The sequence below is a fragment of the Heterodontus francisci genome, chromosome 20 (assembly GCF_036365525.1).
Source record: "Heterodontus francisci isolate sHetFra1 chromosome 20, sHetFra1.hap1, whole genome shotgun sequence".
Lineage (NCBI taxonomy): Eukaryota > Metazoa > Chordata > Chondrichthyes > Heterodontiformes > Heterodontidae > Heterodontus > Heterodontus francisci.
In genome coordinates this window covers 20,432,435-20,444,598 of record NC_090390.1, presented here as the reverse complement: position 1 = coordinate 20,444,598, position 12,164 = coordinate 20,432,435, and the positions used below count along the sequence as shown (strand labels likewise).

The 12,164-nt window shown below is 41.5% G+C and overlaps 1 protein-coding gene across 1 annotated transcript in view; it reads right to left on the bottom strand.

Annotated features, from left to right (window-relative positions):
- LOC137380511 (catenin alpha-3-like) overlaps positions 1-12,164 on the bottom strand; it is a 2,550,805-nt gene that overhangs the window by 899,009 nt on the left and 1,639,632 nt on the right. Inside the window, exon 13 of the mRNA XM_068052420.1 lies at positions 10,669-10,825. Coding sequence (XP_067908521.1) covers positions 10,669-10,825 — 157 coding nt within the window. The remainder of the gene's footprint in view (positions 1-10,668; positions 10,826-12,164) is intronic.

Genomic DNA, 12,164 nt, shown 5'->3' with positions numbered 1-12,164 from the left:
TGAGACTAAGAGGAAGGAGAAATGCACCTCCACTACTTGTCGGAATATTTAGGCCTGCCCTGTTGCAGACTACCCCCCACCCTACCATTTCCTATTGTGAGACCCGACTGGATCCTCCCCTTATCTCTATTTTGGTATAGCCAACTGGGTCATCCAATATGTAGGAGGCCAGCAGCAGCTTCCCTTCCACTTCCTGTTGTTTCCGGCAGGAGTGGAATGGTAGAATGTTCATGAGGTCCAGGAGTTACAATAGCTTGGAACCTGATTTCTACAGCTCTCGGTAAGTTTCCAACACAGGTTATAACCTACCCCTCCAGAGTTAGAATCTGAACCAGAATTACCATAGAATCCGACAGCACAGAAGGAGGCCATTCGGCCCATTGTGTCTGTCGCGGCTCTTTGAGAGGGTTAGCCAATTAATCCCACTCCCCTGTTTTTACCCCACAACCCTGGAATTTTTTCCCCTTCGAGCATTTATCCAAATGCCTTTTCAAAGTTACTGTAATTTTTCCTTAATTACTTTATCAAAACCCTACATAATTTTGAACACCTCCATTAAATCTCCCCTTATCCTTCTCTGCCCTAAGGTCAACAATCCCAGCAGGCTGAGCTCTCACCTGGTACCTGTCTGGCCATTGATAGAAAGTACAAAATAAAGGACACCGTGCATTTTTCATCCTGTTAAATCTGCCAGCCTGCACCCAATTTCTTCATAGAGGGCCATGGGCTTTGGCACAGGAAGGCACTCTGAAAATGCACCCTTGTGCGTTACTATGAGAAACAGCTTAAGACCATGGTGGAAACAAACCTTGCAATTTAATGAGGGCTGAATAACATAAGCTTTTTTGTTAAATGCTTAAAACAAGGATACAGTCACGATTCATTTCAATCCATGGCAATATTTTGCGAAATTATAAATCTTTTAAGTGCCAAGGAGAAGGAACTGACACAAAAAAATGCTGTAAGTTATTGCAACTGTGAATTTCTAAACCATATTGATTGTCCTCAGCACTGTGAACACATTACAATAAAGCAGCTCTGACAGCAGTGCCCTGAGCTATGGAATGAGTGGAACTGTAGACTCATACTGAATGTAATATATTAGAGCCACAAAATGAGACATCTTCAGGTTTATGTACCTTTGGTTTACAGGCTAGCTTGATGGCAGATTGATAATTAAGTCAAAGCAAACATAAACTTAAAAATAATCAGAATGACCCCATTAGCTCAGAGCAGTTCATTTATAATTGTCCCATTTTCTGTTCCCTCACCCAATCAAAGCATTCCCCACAATTGTTGGATGTGTGCCATATTCCATGGTACAGATCTCTCTGGGGTCTACACTGGTTCAGGCAGCTTTCTCCCCACTGCCGAGAGCTTTAACTCCAGCTAGAGGTTGGTTCCTAGCATAAAATTCACTTGCTAGCATCTCTTATCCTTATTTACTCTATCAGTATCCATCACTCATATGGGAATTGAGAGTGCAGCTATGTGTCCTGAGCTAACCCAATGGCATGTGTGCGTGCACGCATGAGTGTGTGCATGTGTGTGTCTGATGTATGTGTTTGTATCTGGTGTGCATGTGTGAGTATTTGTGTGTGTATGTGTATGAGGGATTAATCTCTCCTGCTCTCTGCCCGATCACACACCTTCCCTTTTGTTCTCTCCCCCCCACCCCCACTTCACTTGCTTAAAACATTTCTAACCTTTGCCAGTTCTGCTGAAAGGTCACAGTCCTGAAATGTTAACTTCTTTCTCCACAGATGTCACCAGACCTGGTGAGTATTTCCAGCATTTTCTGTTTTTATTTCAGATTTCCAGCACTTGCAGTATTTTGCTTTTTTTCAAAATGCATGTCCTTGAAGTGGAGCCTCATCCTTCATTTAACTGATACCCGTTTCCACCTCCACACTGTATATTTGTAAAGTTGCTCTTTGAAAGGCATTAAAGGTGTCATATTCTCAGGTGGCTATAAAAGCACTATTTTATGGTGATTTAATATGCGATAATAATTACAAATTAAGGTAATTATTACATTTACCTAACCAGTGGTGAGTCTGAGATGTCTCTACTAAAATGGCCTGTCTTTCAGCCTAAAGGTTGGGTTTATGGTATTGCCAGAACAATCACTGGAAGCTGAATAAAGAGCTTGATTGAGCTAGCAGACCACAACTCCCACAACAGTATCACTGTCATACATTACATTCATTACCAATACCTCTTTGGTCAGCCTATTGTATTTAAAAACTGTGGCCGATGCAGCTAAATGAATATACACATATATACAAGATGAAAGTGTAGCCACATATTGTTACAAAATGGAATATTTACCCAAGGCATTGTGGGACAAGTTAATTGGTTTGCAGCTTTGAGCATGGTACTGCTTAGCACAGGCAATTAGGCTGACCAAAGAGGGCCCCTCATATCAGTACATAAGACAGCTGCTCTGTCTAATTGCAGAGTGCACAAAGCAGCTAGGAAAGCAGGCCTGACAAAGGTAGAAAGATTCATTGTGAAGACTCAAGGATAGTTGACAAGGGGGTTTGGTAAACATCCTGAGATGGTCAGGGGCGTACCAAGAGCTATCCCCACAACCACGATTACTAATTAGTAATTTTATTGGTAATGAATGTAATATATGTAATCAATAACCGTTATGATTGGATTGTGTCCAGCCGGGATGGGCTGAGTAACTGCATATTCGTTGTGGATTTTCCTTTGTTCAGTGGAGAAGTGCATGGTAAGCCCAGCGTCTTACTCCCCACCGGTGTAAAATAAACCTTTTGACGATTGGAAGAGACCTGAGCATCAAGTGGTTCATTTTAGTCAATTCCACTCTAACAATTGGCGTAGTTGGCAGGATCAGGTGTAAATCAGCTCTTCTGTAACCCCGCGCCTGAGCCTGAATTAAGAGGACTTAGTCCCACGTGACAGCCAGGATAAGGGGCCAAGGGAGAGTTGGCCAGAGCCTGATTCTGAACTTGGGATGAACAGGATATCGAAGGGCGCCCACCATTGATAGAGTACCAGGTGAGTATGTTTATTCATTCTCCCAGGACCGGGTGGTAGTGTTCAGCGACTAGGATATCCAAATTGTAGAGGGGTCTGACCAGTCACCATACGGTGGTAGGCAGCTCGTTAGAACACGTTATCGGGTATTGTATGAGTTACCATAAGTTTGTTGTAAAGTTGTGACAGGTTTGTGACCCGATAGTCGGCAGAGTTGACAGTTCATTACAAGTCGTACTGGGGTTAGTTCACTACTAGTCATGGACCACTGAGAATAAATTGCTCTCTACAAGTTACGGACCTCTGAGAGTAAATAGTTACTACAAATTGCAGACCTCTGAGAGTGAATGGTTCACGACGAGTCACGTTGGGGTTAGCTACTACAAGTCAAGGACCTCTGAGAGTAGACTAACAGGCGGTCCTCTGAGAGTAGACTAAAAAACGGTGCTGATCCTACCCAGGTACGGCCAATGAGCAAGCAGAGCTTGAGCGGGGACCAGAGGGTTCCCTTATGTGTCATTTGGCAGTTAAGAATAAGAAACTTATTGATAAGATGATTAAATCTAATTAGAATCCCCACGACCCTGCCGCAAAACAAAGGGAGTGGTGACAAAAAGAAAAAAAACATTCACTAAGTTTATGGCAGAGTGACTTAAAAGACTATGTTTTAGAGTAAAAACAAATTACTGTGGCTTTGATTGAATGTGTGAATGTTGAAAGCGTCCACGAGTTAATAGAATGTCCCTGGGATGTACAGCTTGTGTTCTGTAGAACTTGTGTTCTGTAGAACTTGTGTTCTGTAGAACTGACTGTTGTTCACTCTTTGTTGTCTGGCTTTAATTTTGAAAGCATGGGTCTATTAAGTTGTTTAGAGCTGAATGAGTGTGAAAAGTGATTGTTGAGTGTGTTCATTTCAATTTAAGATTGTGCACCCAGGAATGGGATATAAACTTGAATTATATATTAAGTTAAAGTTTTACTTTTTTTTTAAGTTGGTTTTGCAACTGTGAAAAGGCAATGAACAATTTTCTAAGACATAAGCTTCAGCCTTGAAGGTCTGAAGATATTTGGCAGAAATCCGATTTGAAGTTTAAAACATTGCTTTAATTGGAAACTCTGCTATCGCTTTATTTTGCAGTCTAAACTTGAAGACATGTTTTACTGACTGTTTTTAAGTAGCAAATGTCAAAAACATTGGATATTGTTTTAAGGGAGAGAGGATAAGCAAAGGAGATATGGGAAAGATTAAAGTTCGTTTAAGAAGCTGGTGTTAAGTCTTTTGTTTTAAGAATGTTAAATAACTTTTTCTTTAGTTTTTGGTTTTATTACAGTCATTTGAAAAGGCGCCTGAAGAAAGAACAAGAAAAGTGACGTAATTTACCTATCTTTTTAAAAAAGCGCGTGCGATTCTGTTCTGTGTGTAGTTAATAAGTATTATAAGTTAATAAGTCTGAATTAAATTTAAACTGTTAAGGTTAACTAACCTGTTAAGTTGAGGAAAACTTTTAAATGTTTATTGACGTGAACCAGAATTTGGAATCATCTTGGTCGTATAAAAATCCTTGGACTAGAAATCTCTTACAAAAGATGCTAAAAGTTTGGAAACAATTGGAATTTAATCTAAAATGCTGTCTTTCCTGATGGAGATGGTTTCCTTTGAAGTTGATAATGTTACTAAAGATTTTGTTGTTTTAAAATCCTAAGGATGTTAAAAATCGTTTAAATGGAGTTCAGTTCTTTTTGAAAAGGAAAAAAAGGTTACGTAAAGCGACACAGCTGAGAATGCATTGCTCTGCCCCCTTGGAGACAAGCAAAGAAATTAACCTTGCTGCAGCTATCTTTATCAATGAGACAAAGTGCTTGAGAAGGAGAAACAGTTGCAAGCACTTCTGTCTTTAATGTCAAAAAAAATACAATATCACCAAGTTTGGACGAAAGAAATTGGAATCGATAAACAAAATTAAATTGATAGGAGTGGTTATTTAAAGCATTCAAAGGGAAATTTACTGTTATTTGAATTTGGAATAATCTGAGATGTCGAAAATTCAGTTTAATTTGGCAAGTTATTTAAGGAATTAAAATGTCATCTAAGGTAAAAAAAAAACAATATATAGTAATGCCTGGAATCAAATGGAAATGTTTGATTTCTGTTTGAAGGAATTATGAATATTGATTGTAAAGGTTCTCCAGGGCTCAAAATGAAATAGAATTATAATTAATGGGAATTGACAATTAGATCTGGCTGATGCAAGAGCTAATAAAGGAATTCTGGGGATAAACAAATGGTGAAATTAGAATTCAAACAGCTAAATTAATATCGTGTGAAATTTCCAAGAAGCCGAGAATTTTCCAGTGAAAGTCAGGAAAATGTAGATAAGACTGGCAATTGATAGTTTTCTCTTGGAGATATAAGTTTTTAAGAGAGTAACCTTTGAAAGTCTGGCCATTTTTGATCTTTTGATAAGATCACCTGAGAGTTGAGAACATGTGCATGACACTGGGATACCAGTGTAAGTGTGCATATGTGATTTGTTGCATGCAGAGCAACTAACATGCAAAATGCATGGTGAAATGCACTGACGAACGGGTCTCAAATATGTTTACTGACTTGAGAAACAGCATGGCATGAAATGGTTAATGCAGCCAGTGCAGTGAGACAACTCACATAGAGAAAATGACTTTAGGACATAGAACATAGAACAGTACAGCACAGTACAGGCCCTTCGGCCCACGATGTTGTGCCGAACCTTTAACCTACTCTAAGATCAAACTACCTACATACCCTTCATTCGACTATCATCCATGTACCTATCCAAGAGTCGCTTAAATGTCCCTAATGTACCTGCTTCTACTACCACCGCTGGATAAATTAAACACCTTAGTAATGACAGGAACAGCGGCAAGGTTGCCAGGGGATGTTGTAAGAAGTAGTGAAGAAATAGGACCCGCAAGAGAAAGGGTGAAAAGATTTTTGAAGGGGTTGTGCAGACAACTGCATGAGCTGAGGCAGCAAGTTCTATAGAAACATACATGAAAGAGGAACAGACAAAGGTGCCTGTTGTGGGAGACAAAGTAATGGTAAAGGGAAGGGCCGATGGAAACTTTGGTCCCAACTGAAGGTATATAAAGACAACAGCAAATGACAGATCCCGAAATAAACACCACCTGGTACGCAAAGAGATACCGGGAATGGAAGAATATACTTGAGAATAGACTACTCGGGAGGCTGGGAATACTGGTAGTATTGATAGGCATTTGGATTATTATTAGATGAGCTACTAACTGGGCAAGGATTGTGGGGAATGAAGCCTGAGCACGACGGGACCATATAGATAATTTTGAAAGAGTAGAGATGATAAGAATATAAATTAACTCCTGGATTCCCCAGGACGTGTTAGGTCCCCACAGGTAGACATTCATCCCTCATCAGGGGATACTCACAACATGCACAAGTACTAACACCTGGTGACCACCAGGGCAGTGTGTTTAAATTACAGATATAACCACTAGTGGAGAATGGGAAGGAACGGGACTGCAGTGGCTGTGGGGCCTGATGCTAATATCTGGAGAGGAAGAACAAAGACTCGGTAATGGATGCACAACGGATTAATGAAAGGAGTAGTAATATGGATTATATGAACTATGGGGCATTGTACAACATGTTGGATGGGAACTGTAAAGATCCAAACAGGGACCGAACCTACTTGAATGCATGGCATACAGTGAATCCGGGCAAAGATGCAGTATGTGTACAGTGCTCCACAGAAGACCGTGCTAACTGCGTGACCAGACAGAAAGGGGGAGGGGTATCTGAGAGCTGTGTCTTTGAAATTGTTTGTGCCTCTCCGATTAGGCAACAGATGATAAGAAAAGTTGAAGGGAACATGGATGTGTGTGGGTACATCGAGCCCAGGGGAAGTGTTGTATGATAATGTAAAACATGAAATTGTGCCTGTGTTGATCAATGTCTCAGGTATCCGGATGCCAGAGTATTGTTCAGAACAGGCTAAGAATATGTATAGTACGTTAGCCACTGGAATATTGCAACAAGCTGCTGAATCCACAGGGGCGACAAGGTTAAGGGGGCGTAACCCATTTCATAGATACAAGAGGAAAAAATATTAAATGATGAAGTAATAGGGATCAATACTGAGACATCTTTAATCAATTCTTTAGATACACAAGGGGTAAATTAGAATGTTGAACGACTCTGAAGGGTTATAAGGGAGCTCATAATTCAAGCTGAGGGGGCCCAATCAAACAGGTCTGTTGGCAGAGAACAATAGAAATACAATTAGAATAGCAGTGCTGGAGGCCCATGCCAAGACTATTAATCACTTAGGACGTCAGACCCGGCAGGGACAATTCTGCCACGCTTATAGGATGTGGATGGTGGAGCAAATGAGACACAACCTCGATCAGCTCCAAAGGGGGGAGGTACCAGATTGGATCGACAGGGCAATACCTCCCTCCGATATTATCTGACAGAGACTTTGCAAGGTCGGGTTACCAGGGAAATGGAAAGTACTGCATGTCCACCACTGAAACATCATACTGCTACGGAGGTTTACTCTGTCCCATATCATACCCAGGACTTCTGTTTTACCCCTCAACGACCAGTCACTATAGGACGAGCCCAGATAGTTTATATCCAACAGCGGGGGCTGGAAACCATTAATGCAATTGATCAATTCCATGATCAGCTCCAGGATTATAAAGAGTCAGAGCAAGCCCCAATCCCACACCTAGATGAAGAATTGAGGGGATTACGGGACAAAGTAGGTCACTCAGTGAAGCTTTACCATCAGTTAAAAAGAAAGTTAAAGGTTCTCAAGGAACATACTGAACGGGAACTTCGAAGTACAAGCTGGCGGGAAAGAATTTGGTATTTGGGGGATGAACGTCAATATTCACCCTTGGATCAGGATAATTTCACACGTGTTGGTGGGAGTGCAATTGGTACTGGCTCTCACCTGGGGAATATTGGCTTGTAGATCATGCTGACGATATACCATGCGAAAGGAAGCAAAGGCTTTGGTAAAGGAACAACACTGGTTAACCTCAAAGGGACATGATAATTTGGGACATATTGATTTGATTTAAGTGACCGGGATTCCTGAAAACACATGACTGGCCAGCACGTAGAGGCAGGGAACACTGGACGGGGTTAAAACGGGAATGATAAAGTAGGTATGTCGGTTAATAGGACTAGGGGTAGTCCTTTACTGAAAGGGGGGATTGTAGGAGGAAAAATTGTGGCCAATGCAGCTAAATAAATATACACATATATACAAGATGAAAGTGTAGCCACATATTGTTACAAAATGGAGTATTTACCCAAGGCATTGTAGGACAAGTTAATTAGTTTGCAACCTTGAGCATGGTACTGCTTAGCACAGGCAATTAGGCTGACCAAAGAGGGCCCCTCATATCAGTGCATAAGACAGCTGCTCTGTCTAATTGCAGAGTGCACAAAGCAGCTAGGAAAGCTGGGCCTGACAAAGGTAGAAAGATTCATTGTGAAGACTCAAGGATAGTTGACAAGGGGGTTTGGTAAACATCCTGAGATGGTCAGGGGCATACCAAGAGCTATCCCCACAACCAGATGATTACTAATTAGTAATTTTATTGGTAATGAATGTAATGTATGTAATCAATAACCATTATGATTGGATTGTGTCCAGTCGGGATGGACTGAGTAACTGTATATCTGTTGTGGATTTTCCTTTGTTCAGTGGAGAAGCACATGGTAAGCCCAGCGTCTTACTCCCCACCGGTGTAAAATAAACCTTTTGATGATTGGAACAGACCGGAGCATCAAGTGGTTCATTTTAGTCAATTCCACTCTAACACCCAGCAATGAGAAAGGTTTGAGACATTACTTCATCAACAGCTGGGAAGTCATTGTTAAAATCAAGGGAGCAATGGAATGTGCTTTCTCTTTCTGTAAACAAAGCCATCAAAACACAGTAAATCAGGAACTTTTAAACCTTATCTAAGGTAAGCAACATGATAAAGAAGAAGGAGTTCACAGGGATCACAAAGATAAGTATAGATGAGCAATGCCATTTGGCCCTTCTACTTTACTTTCCCATAGAAATCTACAGCTCCTGTCCCCAGTCAAAGCATCAACTGTTTCATGACTGATTCGAAAGTTTTTGTCTTCACTTCCCAGCCCGGAAGACCATTCTAGATATTAGCACTTTGTGCATGAATTATTGGACCTGAATTTTCCTCTTATGAGTGTGCACCTGCATCCTCTTCTGCAGTCTTCCAAATAGCATTCTGAATTAACCCTTTCTTTTGCACTTAATACTTTATACTCTCCTCATTCTTTTCGACCCATCTGCAGCCTTTGGCACAGTTGACCACACCATCCTCCTCCAATACCTCTCCTCCATTGTCCAGCTGGATGGGACTGCCCTTGCTAGGCTCCATTCCTATCTATCCAGATAGCCATCGAAGCACCTGCAATGGCCTTCTCTTCTTACTTCTGCATCTCTACCTCTGGAGTCACCGTAGAATCTATCTTTGGCCCCCTCCTATTTTTCATTTACCTGCTACATCACCCGAAAACACATCAGTTTTCACACATACGCTGACGCCACCCAGTTTGACTTCACCCACACCTCTCTCAACCCCTCCACTGTAACTGATTTGTCACACTGTTTGTCCGGCATCAAGTATTGGATGAGAGGAGATTTCTTCCAATTAAACATCAGGAAGACCAAAGCAACAAAACTCTGTTCCCTACTCCATCCATTTCTCCGGCCACTATCTGAGGCTGACGCAGAGCATTTCACCCTGATCTGAGCTTCTGAAGCCATATCTTCTCCACCACAAAGATCACCAACTTCCACTTGACTAACATTGTCCATCTCTACCCTGCCTCTACTGCTGAAATCCTTATCCATGCCTTTGTTACCTCTAGACTTGACTGTTTCAATACACTCCTGGCTGGTCTCCCACTTTGCCCCCTTGGTAAACTTGAACTCATCCAAAACTCCACTGTCCGTATCCAAACTTGCATTAAGTCCCAATCATGCATCTCCCCAGTGCTCGCTGACCTACATTGGCTCCCAGTACAGTAACATTTTGATTTTAAAATCCTCATCCTTGTTTTAAAAATCCTTCTATGGTCTTGCCCTTCCCTATCTCTAATAGCTTCCAGCCCCAGAACCCCCCGACATCGATGCGCTCTTCCAATCCTGGCTTCTTGCGCATCCCCAGTTTTAATCACTTCCCCATTGGTGACCGTGCCTTCAGCTGCCAAAGCCCTAAGCTCTGAAATGTCCTCCATAAACCTCTCTGTCTCTCCTTCCTCATTTAAGACGCTCCTTAAAACTTACCCCGGTGACCTGCCTTAACTTAGTTCAGTGTCAAGCTTTTTTTGATAATGCCCTTGACATGTTTTACTATGTTAAAGACCCAATATAAATGTAAGTTGTTGGTGCTGTTGTTGTCATGTGTATGGCACAGTGCCTAATCCCGCCCAGCAACAGTGAAACTTTCATCTCACCACATGCAACGCCACAGAAGAGCTGTCAAGCTTTCAAGATTTCAGGTCTGTTATATCAAATATGAGTGACTGGATATAAGCCAGCATCAAGCAGTCACAGTCAATCCCAATATAACCAACTGGAGAAGGATCTTTCTTACCAGAAATGGAAAGGAAGTCGTCAATGCTGGTGATATCATCCACTGCTTCAGTGAGAAGGTGGATGTGGCTTTCCCAGGCCTTCTTGTACATCTCCATGTTGCTTTTGATACTTTGGCTTTTTGGTGATGAAGTGAGAGCTAGTGCAGCATTGATGACCTATATCAGAAAGAAAAGCCATGTCAGAAAGGTACACTTTATATTGGGTGTGTGACAGACCAGCCCTGTTTAATACATTCAAACATCATAAAAGGACTAAATTGCAAGCGTTATGCAGTGTTAACATTTGTATTTTCATATTCATCTCAGCAAATCTCCTGGTGCCAATTACTGAGCTTAGTCTGAGCTGAGGTTCTTCATTAGCTATTTATCAGGAACCATACGATTATACCTAGAAATCTTAAGAGTGTTGTTTTCTCTATTAATCAGGAACTTCTATTTCCTGAACAGACAGTGTGTCGTTGACCATTGTTGACACATGGTCAACAGGCCTCTCATAGTTTGAACTCCTGACTGTTGGAGTATTTGGAATTAAAGATGATACATGCAGAGTGGCAAGATATAGATTTATTCTGCAGTCTCCTCTGTTTGAGCTCCTGAGGTTAACTCGGATATATAACTGGAATCCCCCTTATCCATGGCTTTTTTACCTGTAGACTTAACTATTCCAATGCATTTCTGGCCAACGTACCAGCTTCCACCATGCATAAACTTGAGCTGATCCAAGACTCGCTCCAAATGTCATTCACCATTGTCCCTGTTCTTGCTGACCTTTACTGGCTTCCTGTCTGACAAATCCTCAATTTCTAAATCCTCATTCCACCATGGCCTCGCCCTTCCCTATCTCTGTAACCTTCTCCAGCCCTACAAGCCTCTGAGATATCTGTGCTCCTGCCAATACTAGCCTCTTATACGTTCTTAATTTTAATCACTCCACTACTGGGGGACTTGCTTTCAGCTGTTGAGGCCTTAAGCTCTGTAATTCCCTCTCTAAACCTCTCCACTGCTCTACCTCTCTCTCCTCCTTTAAGATATTCATACCGCTTTTACAAAGATTTGGGTCATCTCTCCTGATATCTCTTTCTGCAGCTCACCATCAAAAATATTTTTATTGATATCGCTCTTGTTCAGCACCTTAAATGCGTTAAATGCGCTATATAAATGTAAGTTGTAGTTGTTGGATTGACAGAGGCTGGCTGCTGTCCTAGAAATAGGAAAGATTAGTCAATACACATTGCTTCCAAGCCCTCCTAATGACTGGTTTAATGCCAGTATGGGCAAAGCTGTGGAAACAGGTTCCCAGCCAAACCCTTAGAATGGAGACTGGTACCCAGCTGAAAGATACTTCAAATGAACAATGGAAGAGGGAAACAACAATTACCAGTTAAATTAGTTTTGGTGTTGTTGGTTGAGGGATACTTGTTGGCCAACACCCCTGCTGTTCTTTGAACAGTGTCACATAACTCATCATTGTTTGTGGCACTATTACATTTGTTTA